Source organism: Diadema setosum, chromosome 16 (genome assembly GCF_964275005.1).
Source record: "Diadema setosum chromosome 16, eeDiaSeto1, whole genome shotgun sequence".
NCBI classification, from domain to species: Eukaryota; Metazoa; Echinodermata; class Echinoidea; order Diadematoida; family Diadematidae; genus Diadema; species Diadema setosum.
The window spans coordinates 37364824-37386611 of NC_092700.1; the positions used below are offsets into that span (position 1 = coordinate 37364824).

Sequence of the window (21788 nt, forward strand, 5' to 3'; positions counted from 1 at the left end):
ATGCAACCTTATTGTTGTTTGGGTGTCACAGAAATGATGTGTGTGCTGTTAATTACCACCATCTCCTCTTTAAGACTACATGACTACTATACGTAAAACAAAGCTGATAAGAATTTCTTTATTATGTAAACAATACTTCATCCGGGATCCTTATAGATAACTACATCTATCTATTCCAAAAAAACTTTTATCACATGTGACATGGAACAAGAAGAAGACACCATTAGCTGCTTTGAAAGCAAAGCCATTTTACAACACTGATACCTTTAATAGTCTAAAGTACAATTCTGATGCCACAATGAGGCTCACTTAACTTTGAAATGTGAAAGGAGCTTTGCTTTCTGGATGATTAAAGAACTATAAACTGAAGGTTTCTATTATTGGTGGCACCATAAAATCCCTATGTGAGACTAATTGTCATTGATGTTTGCTGACTGCTAGTACTTTGTCTCGTCTCCATCATGATGGCAATAGCAATGAGTGTCATAATCTCATTCTTCTCTCATAGTAACTCTGCTAGATTACAAGCCTCTTCACAGTTAGTGTCTTCTGTTGTACACTCTGGGCTGCTAAAGACAAGCAGCAAGAGAGTTCTCAAAGGAAATGGAATTAATAAAAAGATCACTGAAAACAAAAAAAAAAGAGAGGTTCAATTGTGATGCAACAGTAATGATGACTAGACACAAGATATGAAGCATCCTACAATCCTTCAGGCACTCCAATAAGCTCAGCACAGTCCTACTTGTACCCTAGGTGTTAATACACATGACATAACTAAAAAGATCAATCAGACAAAGGGAGTCAATGACAATATCAAAGATTGAGCTAAATCCTTAAAGGAGATAGGATATGAAACCTGCCAACAGGCAAAATGTTTCAACTTCCACAAATTCTATTGAATTGGCCCCTTAGCTTTGCCAGTATGTGGCTAACTAAACATTTCATCAATAGTTCCAGAGTTGTGGATATATGATAAAGACTATTATGAACACTGTGTCAATACCTGTGTTGAAAGGAGTTCTCTATGAACACTGTGTTGTTGCCTGTGTTGACACAAGTTCTCTGTGAACACTGTGCCATGCAATGTCTGTAATGAAAGGAATACTGGAGAGACACATGAAAAAAAAAGAAAAAAAAAACAAGCTTAGTTCATATCTTCTGGAGAAAGCTGACACTTCAGCATGTTCACTGGACTACGTGGAATAAAGATGTGTCAGTAGATTTACAGCTGTAAGTTGTAACAGTGGTAATAAAATAATCTTATAGCAACTATCCTTCAACTTTACCTACACTATACTTTCCAATCACGATCTGACTCACACAGAATTAGAGAAACATAATGATCTAGAGCAATTCAACACTCTCAATTTGATACCATATGATGATGAGCCTATTCTGTGGCTTAAAAGTAGTGTTTACTTAATTGTTAACATTTGTACACTGCTCTATCAGAGATGGGATGACACACTCTTTTCTATTTTTTTCAAACATTCTAAAACACCTTTACCAAGTTCACTCACTGACAATTGCAAAGCTTTCCATCATTTGAGATTTGAGCTAAAACTCTCTTCCATACAATGAAATGACTGTGACATAATGTGATCACATCAAGATGAAGATGATAGACTAGTTTACATCAGACTACAGCACAGATGTTAAAGAACATTAAATAACTCAATGAGTAAACTTTAATGTGATATGTTTTTCTTATTTTTTTGTGTGTGTGTGTGCGTGTGTGCTACTGATGTACTGAAAGCAAAGCAAATCTAATCATGTAATATACATGCAGACCAGACAATTTGATATATGCTACTGGGCATCAATCACAAAAAAAAAAAAAAAAAATAAGAATGTCTATCTGGGACATCAGTTGCACACTGAATATGTCTCCATACTGAACATCAATAAAGGGGGCTTCCCCTTTACACAGAGAGATGATATTCATATCGACGTTAGAGCAGGGTAATGCGCATGAATGCTTTCATTTAATACTTGTTCCTCTTTCATTCAAAAAAACAAACAAACAAACAAATCAGATCAGAGAACATGAATTCATTCAGCCAAGGGATTTCTTGTCTGTCATGGGAATTTAGAAGACCTTAATATGCAAGCAAGACAGCTAATGGTCTAAAGGCCTTTTTATCTTTCATACTATGCTCTATGTGCCTGGTAGTATGATGTTTGTTTCATGACATGTAGCTGTATCACTGTGGAATAAAGGTGAGTCACATGACACGATTCTTTCACATCACAAGTAGACCAACTTTAGTGCTGAAGATCCTCATGGCAGCAGGGGTGGAGAACCGTGGAGAAGTGGTACTTGGGAAAGATGTGAGCTTCAGGGGAATTCTCCTCACAGTGGAAAAAAATGAATAGCAAGATCTTAAGGGTACAATGAAGAGCCCCTTTACCCTATGGTGTACCTCCTTACCTATAAAAGCATGTCTTCTTTATACACCGTCAAATCAGTCTTAACGGATTTCACTGAAGATTAGAGATCATCTCACAAAAGATTATGAGTGTTTGTAAAACTGATTGCTTTCAAAAAATCTCTAAAGAGGCCACAACCAATAATGGGATAAGACGAGCTCAATAGTTACAGACCAAAGTGCGGCTATTGATACCCATTAAAGTGGATAGGAGAAGCAATCAAAGGATGACATTTTACACGAGATACTATGTTGAATGTAGGACAAACCTTGATGTGCAATGTGTGTCATTGAGTCCCTAATGTATACCATTTGCTTGATGTGGCTCACTTTTACCTCTCTGTACCTTGAACATGAGAATGGTTTTAAGTACAAAGTACTGTATACACCATATATTTCGCGAGTCTAAATTTTCGCGAATCAGGGATTCCCGATGATTCGCGAGTGGTTAAGTTCGCGATTGTGGAGTCCTGTACTGAACAGAGAAATGTACATGCGTACGTCAAATTCACATCGGGATCAGAGTCAATATTTTCGCGTGTCTTTAATTTCGAGAACGGCACCTAAATTAAAACCTCGCGAAATATTTGGCATACACAATACTTGTATTTCATTGAAAAACAAAACTTGCATATTTTTCTAGTATGAAATATCAGTTAATAGTGAAATCACAATACCACTTGGTTTAATTTGCACTGTGTGTTGACTATTCGTATGTCTATATCGAAATGCTTCTTGATAGGCCTGAAGACTGATAAGCTTCTAACCCTGCAGACTTGATAATAATGTGTTCCCTCTTGTGCTCTATAAATGCTTGAATAGCAAATGCCTCCTGTATATAATGTGTGGATACCTAGTGACAAATAGAGAAGTTTACATACCAGGAACATAAGAAGGCTTAAGGGAGCACCACGTGTGGCACACTGTTTACCTGTTGAGGACGGGCTGATTTTGATACAACTCGCATTTTCCATAGACAATTGCCCAAGCATACTCTGGACTCATCCTCAACGGGTTAAGCCTTCTACCAACCAATGTTCTACCACCATGGAAGCTTTCAAAGATTTCATTCTCAGGATGTGTCATGAAAATCAGAAGTGGGTGATGGAGTCCAACGAAACATACAATTTGTTTTCACTTGTCAACAAATGGAGATGCTATCTGCTATTGCAATCAATCCCTAATGTAGCAATACTTCTACCATCACAGCTCTTATAGCATCATGAAATGATACTGAGATAGCCCAGAATCTTACTTCTTTCAACAGTTCACATGTCTGAGCAATTTGTCTGTACAAGGAAAACAAGTCTCCTCAATGATGATTAAATTTCAATTAGCTGCTGGACATCTTCATTGATTGCGTAGTCATTAGATCATACAATGGCGGCTGTATGACGAGCTAAGGTATACAGACAGACCTATCAACACACAGACATTACAGGGGGGCAATCCCTCCAAAACTTGTTGGCAAAAAATCTTTGGAAGAAAATTAAAATCAATAATGCACTGGTATATAGTCAAGCAGTTTCAACTTGATGACATTTAACATTTCAGCTAGGACTCACGGCATATAATAGGTCTAGGGTCTTCTTTCTAGCATGAGCAGCACAAAAGCTAATTTAATCAGCATTATAGGTGCTATATATAGAGCTACCTAACTGTGGTCTGTATAATCATCGGAAGTAGGTGCCTTGAATGGGAGTTCATATTACCGTCACAAGGAATCAATCAAACCTGAAATTACTAGATAGGTATTTTGGACATTGTGTTCTCCAATGATAGATTGTCAGTCTGTAGAGCAATTTCTATACCACTGGGCAGAACCTACAGAGACCCCTCCTAATCCATCCCACAGTCAGCTGGTCAGGTGTCATACAATGGACATTTGTTCAGATGATATCTGTTAAGGCCAGTGCTAGTGATAACATTGATGAAATTTTAATCATACTGGAAAGCCTCTAAAAATTAGTAGCTCACTGTTCCCATACAAGATGGTATTTCTGTAATAATTCATCTATCAGAAGACTGAAATAGGCAGGTATACAGATATCTAACAGTGTCAGCAGCTGTTTTGGGCTTTCCATTTGTTGATGTTCATCTTTTTGTTTTCAGCTTAATGGAAGAGCTTAACATCATATATTCTTATATTGGACTGCTTACATAAGCTTTTACTACCTATTGTGTATTTCAAAAAATAGTTTTGGTTGGCATTTGCAGGGATTAAAGGGATGGTACAGTATTGGTGGAGATGAGAATTGGGCTGTTAACTTTTTGAGAGATACCAAGAAAACACTTATGATATAGTACAGAGTATACCATTTTAAGAGGAATTAAAAGTTTATTTGATGAATATTGGGTTAGGAATTACTGAAACATCCAAAAACAAAGTAAAACAAAGCAATCATAGCAAAGTATGGGTCCCACACTTTATTAGAATCACTCTTTTTTGGATGTATCAGCCATTTCAAAACCAATTTTCATCAAATAAACATTGAATTCCTCATAGAATTACATGCTCTTTCATATTTCATAAAAGGTTTCTCATTATCTCACACACACACACACACAAAAAAAAAAATGTTAGAAACCTGAAATTACATCTCAACCAAAACTATACGATTTCTTTAAATGATATCAACATCTGAGCTCAAAGTGAGATGGTGATTTTTTTTTTTATATTTAGTTAGTTATTATTATTATTATTTTTTTTTTTTTTGGGGGGGGGGGATCCAAAGTCCAAAAGTGTCAATGAGCATCAAGTATCCATGTATAAAGAAAAATTGCACACAGTATAGCATTTAGTGCCTGTTTTATAATCATCTATGAATTCAGAGAAAGCTCCCATTTAGATGATTCTGACCTTTTCAACCAGCATTTTACTGCAGACTGGCATGGCACCTGACCAGACCAATTGGGTCATTTGATCTGTTACCTTTACCAGGCTTGTTGGACCAGCAAGCCACGGTCATTTATTGATCTAAGGTCTCAAATGTGTGTCATTTACCCTCTGTTTACTAACAATACTTGGATCACATTTAAAAAGTGGATACTAAGGGTGCAATGGTTCAATTGTGTTTGACAGTAAGCCATTCTCTGTGGGCTGTTTTGACCTCCAGCTCATAATAGTATTACCTCAATTAATCCACAAAGAACATTGTATAGCTATTATTTTTCATGGCTATGTTAAAGACGTGATATAACATCTGTGTAATTAATTTAAGACCAAATTTTCATGTTGAATCCAAACATACTGGTTATGACATATTTGGGAGACTTCGGTAATAATCTCTGAACCAGACTGTGCCATGGTGGCATGCTGTAACACAGTACACTCTATAATGGCTTGCTTTATTTCATTTCCATTAAATGAAGCCTATTTTGAACAGTCTGATCCATTTCATTATCTTTGTGAGTTAAGCATGCTTAAAATATTGCATTCAGTCTTCAATGTTATACATGTATATTGGACATCAATGTTCCTCACTGTAAATTCATGCTAAAATTTAATATATGAATGCAGTTGGATGTCATTTGAACATACCATGTTTGTTAATACAAACTTGGATGATGATTCTTGTGCTGGCAAACCGCAATTAATTTGTTTGTTTGTTCATTTCCATCTGAGAAGATGGCTGGATAGCCCATATTCAGCTACGTTTAGCTGGTTTTCCATGGGGTCCAGTCGGATGTGAGTTGCGGGACCACTTCACCGGGTTAAACACCCTGCTCTTTGCAATAAATGAATGAAGCGGGATCTTTTACGTGCATGAGTTGTTACTCTCTCACACACGGGACCTCCATTTTATGTCCTATCCGAGGGACAGAGTGTTTTGCTCTTGTTAGAGGGGACTGTATGCTTACACACAACATTGCTCAGTCCAGACTCGTGTTCGAACCCGGGCCACGTGATCGTGAGGCAGACGCGCTACCGACTGAGCCAACTCACCGCCCTAATTCATTGAGGACTAGTCCTGAGTGTACATGGGCAAGTGTCTATGAGAAATGTGTGTTGTAGAAAAATCAGTCCGTCTTCAACGGGTTAAGAGCTCAGATTTATTTTGTGATATTATTGATTAAGATGCATTTCTCTGCTGACAACTGAAGATATTGGGCTCGATCACTCTTTTCCTCTATAACATAAAAGGTCAGTTTCATCCTAAATTCAGTCTTTGTTATCCAAGTGCTCTATTTCCCATTCTGTTGATTCTTATAGAATTTGGAAGATCTTCAAACAGGTTTATATCATCAACCCGTATGAACATTTCACTGATTAAATGTACTGCTGAAAAATCACCAGCTGTGCAGGGGAAGGCACTGTTAGAAAGCTGCAAGAACCAATCAGCAGGCTGACAAGAGAGCCAGGAGGAAGGCAAGGGCAGCCTCAGCCTCAGCCTCAGGCTCAGGCTCAGCGCCAATGGACTTCATCTGCTGCGAGTGCTCCACAGATTGTCAGATTGTCATTCAAGAGTGGGACTATTCAGCCACTCAAGGTGATGACAACCCATAGCCTGGCACTACACTATCATCTCTCAAGACAATAGGTGCCATTGACATTTCTTCACAAAGAAAAAGTACTTTCAAATTATCGTTTCTTATAGCATTGATACAATATGATGGCACTTTAGATCTTTGTCAAGGCACAAAAACCAGCCAACAGGCTGCATATATTAAGAGGAATGGCTGGGACATTCTGCACAGCTTCAGTTCACAAAAATGCTAACAACACATTCTTTTTTTTTTAAACCAATCAAATTACTCCTAAACCTAATATTTGCACACATGAGAAGCTCCACCCAACACCTAGTGTGTCACAGCAGGTAAGAAATAAAACCTGTCAGGTAATGTTCAAAAGGTGAAAGGTCAAGAATGAATAGATAGCATGAAGTAGTTCCAAATTCACATGAGGCTGCTTTAAACAACATACTTCAGTTTGCAAAATTCCCGCTGTACAATCCTTTACAAGACTAGACCCGGAATTTGTCAAGACTGACAAATTAGGTGATCCGATTTTTTTTTAATCAATGATTCGAGTCCTGATCACAATAGGCATGACCATAAGGTTTCATCCTTGTTTAGAGACATTGGCCGTGTGATATTTGGATTCTCATTTAGAAAAGGGAGTGAGACCTGCCATCTTTGGTACCGAATTCCGTATACACTAACGGAAATACAGAATGAAGTATATTTGACCTTTGACCTCACTTTGCACACCCAACATGGCGTCTAAGCAAAAAGTGATTATTTTATGAAATGATTCTTGTAACATGGTCTTTGCGTGTGCAAAATATGGGAAAGATAGGACATGTATTCACCAAGATGCTGGATGAAACATTTATGACCTTTGACCCTAATTTACATACCCAAGATGGTGTCCGATCAAGTAGTTGTTATTTTATGAAATAATGTACGTGACATGTACTAAACATGTGCAAAATATGGGATTGATAGCCATTGTTGTTGTTCATCTATTGCACAGAAAGTAGAAAGAAAGAAAAATAAAGAAAAAATTATGTTATTTTATAGAAATTTGAAGGAGAAGCATAAAAAAAATCAGAAAAAGATAAAGTAAGGAAAGGGAGTTTAAGATTAACTAAAGAAAAAGAAGAAAAAAGTGTTTAAAAAAATTTAAAAAAATATTGGCAGGGGTGAGCCTCGAACCAGGGACCTTAGGATTACGAGTCGGATGCGCTACGCAATGACCTATTTCATTCTCCATAGGCCCTGTGTATTAATCAAAATGACGCTGCATCGAAGCCTCCTGCCATTTTTAACCAGGTTTTTCGACGTGATGCCGACATCGTATGAAAAAATGGAGGGCACACTTACGATAGCCCAAAGTCTCAGCTACAACATACTAAAATCTGGGAGAAATTCACCGAAGCATAAGTGAGCTAGTGCTCGAAAAAGAGAGTCATGTCAATTTTCACTGCCAGAAAAACTGCTCTCCCATAGAGATAACACGTAAACTGGTCAAATTTGGCAATATTACTTTCAATCTATTTTTACGAGGTGATGCCGTCATCCAATCAAAATGTTGTAATCATATTAATGAAAGATCATATAATAAGCTACAACATACTCAAATCTGGGTGTAAATTGGCAAAGGATAAGTGAGATACGCTTGAGTGAACTTGAAATTTGATGACGTCATTTTGAAAATTTACTTTTTTTACTTTATTAAGATATTTGATATCTTTTAATCATTTTTCCAGCATAGCCAACCCATGAAATAACATATTCAACTCATCAGCTTTCAGAATATGTAAAGAAAATGGGGGGTCACCGTTCATCCTGACGAGTAAAATCGGATTTAAAATTGGCGTTTTTTTGGCATCGTTGCACTGTATATCGCCATTGACGCGCGCGCGGAATTTCAACTTTGACGGGCCCGTATGACGTCATATTAAGTCGGATTGACTTGAAACTTGGTAGAAATATTCCTTGACATTTCAGGCATCCGATAAATGTAAAAAAACGGGAAATTTCTATTGCATATGAGCTGTGCGTGCGAATATGTGCGCGCGCGTACGCGTCCGTCCAATTTTTTCAATTTTTCAAAAAATGCTCCAAATGGTCTGAAACGTGTGCAAAAAAAATTTGAGCTCGATTTGAGCATACAAATATTTCAACGCGCGCGTACGCGCACGTTTTAAGAGAAAATATGAATTTTGAGAACATGAGTAGAATGCGCATAACTTGAATTATATGTGACGTAAATTTCATTGCAAAATTCCATTCTATTAATGAGATATGAATGAAAATGTGTTTTCATATAATGACGTCATAGTGACGTCACGGTCGACTGATCACTATGATTTTACTTGATCTGCCGTCTTTGGGACATGATACATATATGGTATAAGTTTGACATTGAAAGGCAATGGACTTTTTGAGCTAACCGCTGCACAAATTTTGGTTAGAAATAAAGGAAAATAAAAAGAAGAACAAAGAATCAGTACAGATACAGAAGGTGATCCGAGAGGATACTCGGATCACCTAAAAAGACATCACTATGATATATTCTGGGCTGTGATCACCTGAATTTTCTCACGATAAATTGTATTTGGATTGACACAGTCAGTGAATGAGTGCCATGTTTCATTCAGTCACTAAATCACTGTGGTGATTCTGATCAGTGTGATGTGGTTTATAGTTTGACCAGTACAGGCAACTGTTTCAAGGCCACTTCACACCAGAGTGACCAACGTCACTGCAAATGGCACAGTAGTGATTAATCAAAACTTCAACAAAAATGAACCTTTGCCATTCAAAGACAACAATGCATTGAAAAGAAACTTATGACTTAAAAAAAAAACCAACAGACAAACAAACAAACCTGTGGTTCTTACCTTTGACTTGGCTTGTTGGGGTGCATGAAGAGGTTTGATCATTGGTAGCATGGATCGAAAAGGATCTCGCCTCTCAGACCCTGACCTGAAATATGAAGATTGACCAAAAATGAATTAGGTTTTAGTCAGTATGCAGAAATACTACAACTGGTCCTTTGCACTTGCAAGCATCTGAATGTCACAACATGAACTCATGGTAGGAGATATCTATAGGGAAGATAGAAGGCAGATGAATCCTGTTTGTCCTAGTGAACCCTCCCTCTATCCTTGTCAGTTTGCTCTAAGGATGCAATGTATCTAAACATGACTACTGCAGACTGCTGAGAGCACTATCACTTACAACACATTGCAAGCTCCATGTGTAAAAACATCCTCACCATCACATTACAACTCACAACTGTCTACTGTAAAACAATATTTTTGCGGCATGAAATTTTCACGAATTGGGGCCAACGGCCTTTTTTTTTACGGCATGAAATTCTTGCGAGTTGCCTCTAATATTCAATGCATATAGTGTAGACAAAAACGTTCACATGCATTTAAATTTTGTGAATCTTGGCTCTCGCGAAATTTGCAAAATTAAAAAGTGTGCAAACATTCCTCATTTTACTGTATTGTTTATTACTGATCATTCTATACAGTGCCGATGCCTTATCAAATGATATTAAGTTACTTTGTCAAATGAGTAAAATATGCTAGCGTGGTATAAACTGCAACCATTATATACTCCATGGCATAAAACTTATACTACAAAGAACATTAATGTAAGTGTTGAGGTATTATCATTGAGTGATCCCTTTCTTTTCTTATCTTTTTTCAAATGTACAATTTTCCAGCTATATTGGACACAGCGTAGAAGAGATTTGGATGGATTCCATGAAAAACAGTAAGATTCAAATTGAGACATTGCTTAATGATGTAATTGATTCTATAATTGCAAGAACTTTTAAGTTTACACATACTGTATACACCGAATATTTCGCGAGGTTTTTATTTTCACGAATTTCGCAAATCGGGTGCTATTTGCGAAATTAAAGACACGCGAAAATATTGACTCTGATCCCGATGTGACTGACGTACGCATGTACATTTCTCCGTTCAGTACAGGACTCCACGATCACGAATTTAACCACTCGCGAAATCGTCGGGGAATTCCCGATTCACGAAAATTTAGACTCGCGAAATATATGGCGTATACAGTAGTCGATAGTAGCTTAAAGTTCAGTCCCCTGTGATGAATTGCAAATCGGCATCACAACTAAAGTTGATGTTATAGGATTGAGGGCCATAGACATATTATATTAAAGGGAAGATAAACCCCAAGAACAATGTGGATTGAGTGAAAGCAGCAACATTAGTAGAACACATCAGTGAAAGTTTGAAGAAAATCGGACAATCGATGCAAAAGTTATGAATTTTTAAAGTTTTGATGTTGGAACCGCTGGATGAGGAGACTACTAGAGGTTATGACGTATGAGTGGACTACAATATCAAGAAAATATAAAGAAAATACTACAAAAATCAATTTTTCATGAAAATTACAAATTCCATCAACTTGATATTGACATATGTTAAGGGTAGCAATTATTCCCCCTGCTTTCTGAAAGCGGTTGGTCCACTGCTCTTTCATAATTCTAGAAAAGTGAATTTTTGTTGAATATCCTTTATATTTTCTTTGTATTGTTGTCCACTCATACGTCATATCCTCTAGTAGTCTCCTCATCCAGAGGTTCCAACACCAAAACTTTAAAAATTCATAACTTTTGCATCGATTGTCCGATTTTTCTCAAACTTTCACTGATGTGTTCTACTAATGTTGCTGCTTTCACTCAATCCACATTGCTCTTTGGGTTTACCTTCCCTTTAAAGGTCCAGTTTACCTTTGGGAGCAGTGATTTTAAAAATGTTCAAGATATCACATTTGATGCATATGTGTAGGTCTGTTGTATCATAAAACATCCTACCATATGAAATATTTGCCATAAAACCTAAAATATAAGGAGATATCAGGGTTTTTCTCAATAAACCGTAACTGTACACGGTTTAGTCTGGAAACATTTTTATTATAACTATTGTTCACATTTTGTGTATTTAACAACACTTAACATCGATTATACGGATTCAAATTTCGACAGTGGCTGTTTCTATCCCTAACTCACATTTTAGAACTATTCTAAAGCACTAATGCTTTCATCTGCAAATGGTAAATTATGCCTTTAAATTATGAACAATCTTTTCAATACATACCAGCTAGACTTTCCTATATCCCATATCACTATGCACGGTACTTGACTGTTTATACATTAATATAAACTCATAGCCTGTAGTATCAAACTACAGTGTATATTCTCTTCTATCCCTTCAGCATCCACTTCTCATATCATCAGTCATCTTTAACACAGTACAAATCTCTTCTGTACTAAAAATAGCTTTCTTGGATTGGGGATAGGTTCTACCATTTCAGGTTTGAGAGGATGGCCCTGTGAGATAACCCAACCCACTCTCTGACCCCTTTTCCCTTCATCGTCTCCTCATCTTCTCAAACCCTTTCTTGGTCCTTCATCATCCTCATCACTCCCTTAACCCCTTCTCTGCATCACAGTCAAGAATATACTGTAAAAATGGTTTTCAAGTAACCACAGAGATGATCATGTACAGATCCTGACAGAATGCTACAACTGTAGCAATCAGAGAACACAGCTGGAAATCAACATTAGTGTGCTTCAGCTATCACTATTGTGACTACTGCAGCTGTCCCTAGCAACCACATCATTTCAAGTCCTGTGTAGCATAGCAACAAAGGTCATCTTAATTATTAGGGGTGCTCATTAAGACATGTCTATTCCTGTAATCTGTGTTCGCCACTCACACTGTAAGAAGCCATTCACTCTGCAAACAGAGACTGTTGCCAACTCATTTGTTTTTGATTTGCTTTTTCTTGCCAAATTATGTGTCTCACCTCTATCACAAACATGCCTCCTAATCAGCCTACACAATCTTTAGTGCTTCTGATATGATATCAAAGGGACTGAAGGCACAATCTACTGAGTAACAAGACTGAAACATCTGTGTATTTTTGTTTTTATATGGCAGCAAATTGTGCAAGGGCAAAAAGCATCTTATAGAGAGCTTACGTTTGTTGGCTAAATCATCATCTTCCATACATCCTCAGGTTAGGTTTAGTTTGAAGGTACAGCCTTTGATGCCTTGAATATAATAGGTTGGGTACAGAAGTGGAAATATGATCTTAATTCTATCACACACTTTTACTATCTCACAGCATACAATTCATACACACACACACACAAAAAGAAGAAGATCAAAGAAACAAATCTCTTTATTTATGTGGCATCTCTTCCTGGAGATGAATGAATAAGACTACAGAGAATGAAAAAGAAATGAGGCATTGAATATTTGTTTCAATGGAATCATGTAACTAAGCACTATAAACTGGCTGCAGTGTTGTTCGCTATACATAACAATTTGTTGGTGGCTGGTTCAGATTTTCACCTAGTTCCTTTCTTTTTCACTTGGTATTACAATAATGCAGATTGACCATAAGATCTTACTTGTGGAAAGCAACTGCAAAATAAACATTTATGACAATCTCTTCAAAATGAAATTATCTTCATTTAATGGATTTAGCATGGAATTAGTGAAGTCCATAGCTTACTGCACTGTAGTGTATAGAGGTATCTATACATAGCACAAAACAAACAGAAAATGCCTAGAGGAAGATCACAAACTATTGTCACTTTTTAAAAGCAATGGGTTAAAGAGGACAATTTCTGAGCCCCCCCCCCTTGCTTCTCTAACAGCAAATAACTTGCACTGATTAACTTGTAAAGCCATGCAGTCTAAGACCATGTCACTGACATCAACAAACACCCCTCCTAAGCTTGCCTCCCAGCTATACTTAACTTTTAAAAAGCTGAAGACTTTACCGTTAAATTCAAATGAACTTGTCTGGAAGGGATGTCTTAAAGTATTACAGGAACCAACATCGGACTTTAGATTGCATGGAAACTGTCATTTCAAAGGTTGCAGGAATTGCTGTAAGTCGGGCATTTAACAACCAATGCTTCTTTCTAACATCACTACAAAGCAGTAGATTGAGCTTCTACATTTTTCTCTCTCAGGGGGGATGGGGTGTTAAATTTGGGTCCATTATAAGATTGTACCTGTGAGCTTTACTCTGACTTTACAGGATTCTGTAAAGTTCTATAGAAAGAGTATTCAGCCAACTAGCAAAGGGACAGAGACAAGCTGCAATGCATTATACAGGGTTCTTGTTAATAGCCGGTTACCGGTTATTTTTACCGGCTGTAACGCCGATCGTAACCGCCTGTGGCTTCATTAAAAAAAAATATAATAATAATGATTAAAAAAAAGAACAAGAAAAAAAAATATAAAAATAACAAAAATAAAGAAAAAATAGTTTCAATTCGAAACTGCACGCGCGCGCAGTGCACACTGACACTACTGTGCCCGCTCGATTTGCACGCGCGTCGGTACGTACTCGTACGAGCTGGCATGCAACGAGCGCTATGCTATCTGAAGCGGGAAGACTCGGAAACAAACGTTTCAGTTCCGCCGGTATACCCTTCTTTACCGCTCATTATCTGTGACGAATAACCGAGTACTGTTCCTCCCAATTTTCTTCTTTACCACATAACATAATCATAGTCATTCCATTTCCTTTTCGCGAGGTTCCATTTCTTGACTTGCCGCTTTCAAACACACGACAAACGGAACATCGAAAACCAAATTAACGCTATCCATGTCTCGTTCCCGTTTTGCAGAGTAGTTCATGTTTTCTCCTAAACCACGCGATAGGAGGACACAGAAATACCTTCCGATGTTCCTACTAATTAATTGATAAAATCATTCGATTTTGTTTTCGCGAGATACGCGTGCGTGATATTTATTTTAGCATCTTGCGGAGCTGTATGTTTTCCTTATTCATTTCCGAGTGTGAAAGCAAACATCCGCTATTTATTTTAGTATCTAACTGAGCCGATTGATACCGTTAATCATTTCCAAATGTAAAAGCATCAATCTGTTATTTATTTTAGCATCGTACGGAGCAGAATATTGCCGTTATTCATTTCCAAATTTAAAAGCAAACATCCGACATTTATTTCATTATCGTACGGAGCCGAAAATTACTGCTGTCCACTTTCGAAAGTGAAATGAATCATCTGACAATTAAGCATTGTACGGAGCCGAATTTTACTGTTTTCATTTTTGAACGTCAAGGCAGACATCAGACATTTCCTTTACCATCAAACGCAGCTGAATGTTACTGTTATTCATTTCAAAATGTAAAAGCAAATACCCGACATTTATTTTAGCATCCTCCGGAGCCGAATGTTATTGCTTTTTACTTTCGAAAGAAAAAGCAAACATCCGACATTCATTTAATCATCGTACGGAGTTGAATATTATTGTTATTCATTTCCGAACGCCAAAGGGATCATTCGACATTTATTTTAGCATCTTCCGGAGCTGAATGTTATTGCTATTTACTTTCGAACGTAATAGCAAACATCCAGTATTTATTTTATCATCGTACGGAGTTGAATACTATTGTTATTCATTTCCGAACGTCAAAGAAAATATCCGACATTTATTTCAGCATCTTCCGGAGCTGAACGTTATTGCTATTTACTTTTGAACCTAAAGGCAAACATCCGGCATTTATTCTATCATCGTACAGAGTTGTATACTATTGTTATTCATTTCCAACGCCAAAGCAAACATTCGACATTAATTTTAGCATCTTCCGGAGATGAATGTTATTGCTATTTACTTTCGAACATAAAAGCAAATATTAGACATTTATTTTATCACCGTACGGAGTTGAAAATTATTGTTATTGGGCATATTCATTTCCCAACGTCAAGGGATCATTCGACATTTATTTTAGCATCCACCGTAGCTATTTATACTTTCGAACGTAAAAGCAAACATCCGGCATTTATCTTATCATCGTACGGAGTTGAATACTATTGTTATTCATTTCTGAACGTCAAAGCAAACATCAAACACTAATTTTACCATCGAACGCAGTTAAATGTTACTGTTATTCATTTTGAAATTTAAAAGCAAACATCCGACAGTTATTTTAGCATTGTATGGAGCAGAATATTACTGCTATTCACTTCCGTACGTAAAAGCAATCATCTGACATTTATTTTAGCATCTTCCGGAGCCGAATGTTATTGCTATTTACTTTCGAAAGTACAAGCAAACATCCGACATTTATTTCATCATCGTACGGAGTTGAATATTATCCTTATTCATTTTCGAACGTCAAAGCAAACATTCAACATTTATTTCAGCATCTTCCGGAGCCGAATGTTATCCTTATTCATTTCCGAATGCAAAATCAAATATCTGACATTAATTTTAGCACCCTACATAGCTGAATCTTACCGTTATTCATTTCCAAAATTAAAAGCAATATCTGAAATTTATTTTAGCATCTTACGGAGTCGATTGATACCGCTGTTCATTTCTAAAAGTATAGACAAACATCCCACTTTTTTTTTTTCTTTTGGTGGCCCAACGTTAGTGTCGAGCCCTGGCTGCGCGGACAAAAACAAGTGTCAATTTCATGTTGATTTTTTCCAGTACACTGTAAATATTCTGAATATAAGTCTGGATTGTGTAATTATATATTATTCAGATTTATGTTCCATTTTGCACAGTTTGAAAATATCCCTATGTTCATATTATGAAAGTACTGTAGACTAGTTCATGTAGTTAGAAATCTAAAGCAGTAGGAATAGGATGTAGCAGGCACATCATGACATGGTCATTGGAAATTGTAAAATTTTTTGCCTGCAGTTCTCCTTCTAAACTTGTGGATTTTTGTATTTCTCACAGTTTGTAGAGAGTGTAATTCTGGTGTCATTTTAAGCCACTAATGGCCCTCCAGAATGCTATTTTCCCTGAACCCCGCCAGGGGGCCCACGCGGCCCCCTGGACCCCCGGCCAATTTGGTAACCGCCTGTGAATGACTAATTACCTGCTGTCGAAAAAATTAACAAGAACCCTGATTATATTACACCCTCAGCAGTAAGGGAAAAAATTTTCATGGTAATTGCAACCATAGTGCTATTATTTTAGAAGAACACAATCTTTAAAAACCCATCATACAGTGATGGCAAATTAGGATCAAAGCAGGAAAATGAAAAAGGTTAAATTGTCACCTGCAAGACAAGCTTTGGCAAGTGTCAGATACTAACTACATGTACTTTACTTTACTTACAACTGTAAAAACTTCATTTTTTGTGTGTGTGCAGCTGTTTTCCTCGAATGAGGTCACATTTTTGTGAGATGTTGTTTTTGTGATTTGACACCTAGGTTGTTGTAAGTGCACAAATAAGCTAGCATGTAGACTGACATAGGTTCTGACCAAACTGCAACAGTTTGGTCAGTCCACTGAACATACATTCTCCACTTAGTCTAGAAATGGTATAAAACATACACTGTACTGTTCAAATAAAATTTGTGGGTTACTATCTTTTTCAATCACTACCAAGACATTCAGTGGAAAACAACAAATTTTTGATCAACATTTAATATACTTGACCTTCTTATGTTAGTATGTCAGTCCAGCATTTTATATGTTTGAACAATATTTCATTTTGGCAAAAATTCTGATAGATTACTTCTTTGAAGCAATTTTGGGCCAGAGTTCAATATCTCATTAAGTGTTCTAAAAGATTATATTGTATTAGGGCTTAATGCACATGGAAAACAGAAAATAACCCAACATCGAATCTATGAAATGCAATCTTTTACCTTAGAAATACCCATTACGGCATAGTACACACTAACTTTGTTAATAAAGAGATGACTCTAGCCAAAACAACTTGCATCTGTAAAGACCATTAATGACACTCCAGAAAACAACTGAAATACGACACATGTTCACAACTAACTGACATGTGTTGCTTGTCTGGCATTTCTTGCATTATCCTATAATCTTATTACTGGCCAAACACTTGAGAACATTAGCTGGCCATATTCATAGAGAGTAGTTGTGGCATTACCTCAATAAAATAGTTGACGACAAAGATAACAATAGTTTACAGAAGACCCTACAGATTACAGCACTGACAAAACAGCATCCAGACAAACCTTCACACAGAGTTATTTGCCAGGTAAGTAAGATTAGTGCATTAGCACTGTGTTTCAACACTGTCTACCTTTCACAGATTTCATCTCCTTATGGCATTACGTGTGTAAGTTTAAAAGGAATTCCTTAAAGGGTGTGTACAGTTCTGGTCGAGGTGAGGATTTAGCTTTTAACGTTTTGCAAGATATTCAGAAACCACTCTATGAGATGTCAAAGAGCATGCAGTTCTAAGGGGTATCAAAAGTTTATTCGATGAAAATCGGTTTTGAAATGGCTGAGATATCCCAAAACAAGGTAAAATAAAGAGATCCTAATAAAGCTGTGGCATGTCGCCTTTTATTATTAGCACTTTTTTGGATATCTCAGCCATTTGAAAACCAATTTTCATCAAATAAACGTTAAATCCTTCTTAAAATTACATGCTCTTTCATATTTTATAAGAGGCTTTTCATTATCTCACTTAGGAATGTTTAAAACATGAATCCCCACCTCAACCATTACTGTACAGTCCCTTTAAGACAGGAAAATCTCTTGACTAAAAATATTTGGCTGGCATCATACAATCACTCATTCTGTGTGGGGTTTTTTTCCTCTCTCTCTCTTTCTCTTTCTCTCTCCTGTGGGAACATGTGTAGAAAAGATCCCAATGTTGCCATGTTTTGATAAAGAGTCAGAATTGAAGTTCACATTGTGTTTAATTGGGCAATCAATTTAGTGCATGGTGATTTACAAAGGATTCTTGTCACTGAAGTGTGTCAGTTGGTTGCTAAGGATGAAAGGATGAAGCCTAAAAAATCTATGCTACATACATGACTTACTTAATACAACCAGTATATCAGCATCTCCACGTCATCATTGGCATCACTATCCATAGCAAGAACAAAAATAACACGAAATTTACTGCTAAAAACACATCACATTTTATAGTGTGCATTGGTAGAGATATTTTTAGTGTTTGCATTTGTTATTGAAAAAAAAAAAGAAGTGTACAAAGCAGTGAGTCAGTCTGATGACATAGAGCAAGAAACAGGTTCTAGAAACAGAAGTTACAGAGAGACAAGACTCAGGATTTAGAAAGATACTGAATAAACACAGTCATAGGCAGGGAAAGGGAGAAAATGAGGGGAAAAGACAGCTAGAGTAAAAGTGTTACAGTGCACTCCCATTATAACGAACACGGTTGTAACAAAATTTCGTTACAACGAAAAATTCAGACTGCAACATTATCTGCTCTATGTTTTTTACTGTTTATTGGTTCGGTTATAACGAAACTTCAATATAACGAAAGAAAACTGCCTGTCCCAAGGACTTCGTTATAACAGGAGTCCACTGTACATGGTTAAACCATTTGGCTCAGATGAGCTACAAAGCTTTGCAAACATACGTAGATATTGCAATGTACATTAATGAATAGACTATACAATGCACACTAGGCATTGACAGTGTCACTCATTTATCTAGATTGTTCCTAATATTTCCCTGCAACCTACTTGTTTATACTGTATCCATTCAGAAAGGTGATTATGTTATTAAAATTAGATTCACAATTTCTCACAAAGAAGTGAAAGTAATTATGAAATGTGTATACTATTGGTTCTGAACAAGAAATTTGCTATTGCAATGTCCATTCAATTACTTGATAGGACATGAGACAAGTGCACCAATAACTTCAAAGAAGACATTAACCTCAATTGGTATTGTACAGACCTCCTTTATAAATACACGGTTGTAAATTTATCTTGAGTGCTAGTCATTGTTGATGTTAGTATGGCTTAGTACAAGCAGACGGAAATTATGTTCACTGGTGTGAACATAACCAGTGAATATACCTTTTGACAAACCTTCGGCAAGAAAAATATATTCATGTTTGACATCTACAGGCCTTTATAGGCTTGTGAGAAGAACCTATATAGCGTAATTTGAAGTTGGTTATACATTCACAGCATCAGAAGAAAATGAGGTCATGTTGAACACTTCTCTGAAATTATTAGAAAGAGAAAAAGAAAGCTGTTTTTAATGTTGAGGAATGTCATTCTTATCTTGGCACCAGAGATTGGCAACACGCCATATTTTGTGACGTATCATCCCGAGACCCTCTTTTGGCAAGAAGTGCCAACAGTCTGTTTGTGTTACCATAGCAACCAGGCAAGCTGAGATAGCACTGCCTGGGTCTGCTGGCCTCTTGAGTAATCAAACTTGTTCAGAGTATGATGGCAATCTGCAAACTATATTTGTTTCTTTATATGGGATAATTTTATAGTCCATGTTTACACATGGCGATGATAAACTAGCACCTCTGCTGACATATTATGACAAGTTTTCATAGTTGTTTGCAGCATATGTTTGCATTGATTGGTCATAAGGACCAGTACTGGTGGGTCTCTAGCCTACCACAGGCTTGGATACAATCACAGGCTCTTGGGGTGGACAAGTTTGTAGATCTCACCTTTAGTTTGTACAGAGCAGAAGAGACAGAGCAGTTTACTTCAGAATCTATAGCCATTATAATCACCCTTCTCATGGAAATGATCTTGTTGGGGGGGGGGGGGGGAAGAGACAAAGAGACAAACATACAGTTGCATTTTTTTGGCCTCCACATTTACAATGTAAATACCCACTCATACCTTCTTCACTCCCCCCCCCCCCAAAAAAAAAAAAGAAAAAAGAAAAAAAGATCCACACTAACTACCTAAACCTAATAAAACACAGAATGAAAACAAGACATGTGTCATGCTGTACATGAAAACTGAAAGCAATCAAAGACATGTTTTCCACGTAAGTGAATCATTATGGGTACTGTGGCCTAATACTAACTAGAAAACATCTAAGCATAATTATGTGAAGCCATTTCATTAGAATTCATCTCAAAATGAAGGAAAATGAGTCAAAGAGAAGAATTCATCAGAGATGTGATTGTAACTTGAGGGAGAAAGACAGTGTCTTGTCAAGAGCATACACATTTATAAAGGGAAAATACAGAGATATGCAGGCACATAGTAGTAGATCACTAAAGGTATACACTGCATTATCAATTCAACACTGCAAGAGAACCACCCCCTACCCACATACCCCTTTCACCTTGCTCAATGTAGCGCAAGCTAATTGACAATAGCCCACAAAATACACCAGTTGTGGGCTTTTGTCATACACCCCCCTCATTGTATGTCCAGAAGGGGTGCTATATAGTGAACCCCCTTGCAGTCCCATCAATAATTGCTGTATTTAGTTGAGCAACCAGTCCAGAACCAATACCAATCACTATTATCTCTGCTACATTGTATGTCCCTTGTTCAGCTTTCTTCCCCAATACCTCCCCCCCCCCCACCTGTCTACTACTGTTAGCCGTAACCATGGTAATGGAAAATTCAATGTCTACTTCATCTAATTTCCCTACAATTCAGATGAACCAAAGTACTTGCAATTCTTACGAAAGCAACATGCAAAACATAATGTTCTGATGAAATGTTGGAGAGAGAGAAAAAAAGAAACAGTTCATGGGTCAGCACAGTCGGACTTTCGGAGTCCATCAGAATTCTTAGAAACAACAAATATTCAAAAGAAATGACAAATATCTGTTATTCAATAGAGCCCCAGACAATTAAGTCTCTTTCCTTTGCCTGGCCACTGTTACAGACTTTTGATATTTGTGCAAATTGTCACAGATTGTAAAGACACAAATACACTTGAAATGCTGCATAAGCATGAAATAACTTAAAGTCATAAACTTGGAAGTTTCAGCTGAGTTTTTTTTTTTCAATTTCAGTTATTTTCCAGTTGTTTTTCACTACAATTCTGCTATTCAAATCTACTTCAAATTCTTGTGATAAAACCTGCTGAGCGGTTCAGTGAATGCATAGAGGC

At 36.9% G+C, this 21788-nt stretch overlaps 1 protein-coding gene across 2 annotated transcripts in view; it reads right to left on the reverse strand.

The window, feature by feature from the left end:
- The window catches only part of LOC140239459 (dual specificity tyrosine-phosphorylation-regulated kinase 4-like), a 102810-nt gene that overhangs the window by 55106 nt on the left and 25916 nt on the right, over positions 1-21788 (reverse strand). For both annotated transcript variants that reach the window (XM_072319295.1, XM_072319294.1), the window contains exon 2: positions 9779-9863. In XM_072319295.1, coding sequence (XP_072175396.1) covers positions 9779-9863 — 85 coding nt within the window. The remainder of the gene's footprint in view (positions 1-9778; positions 9864-21788) is intronic.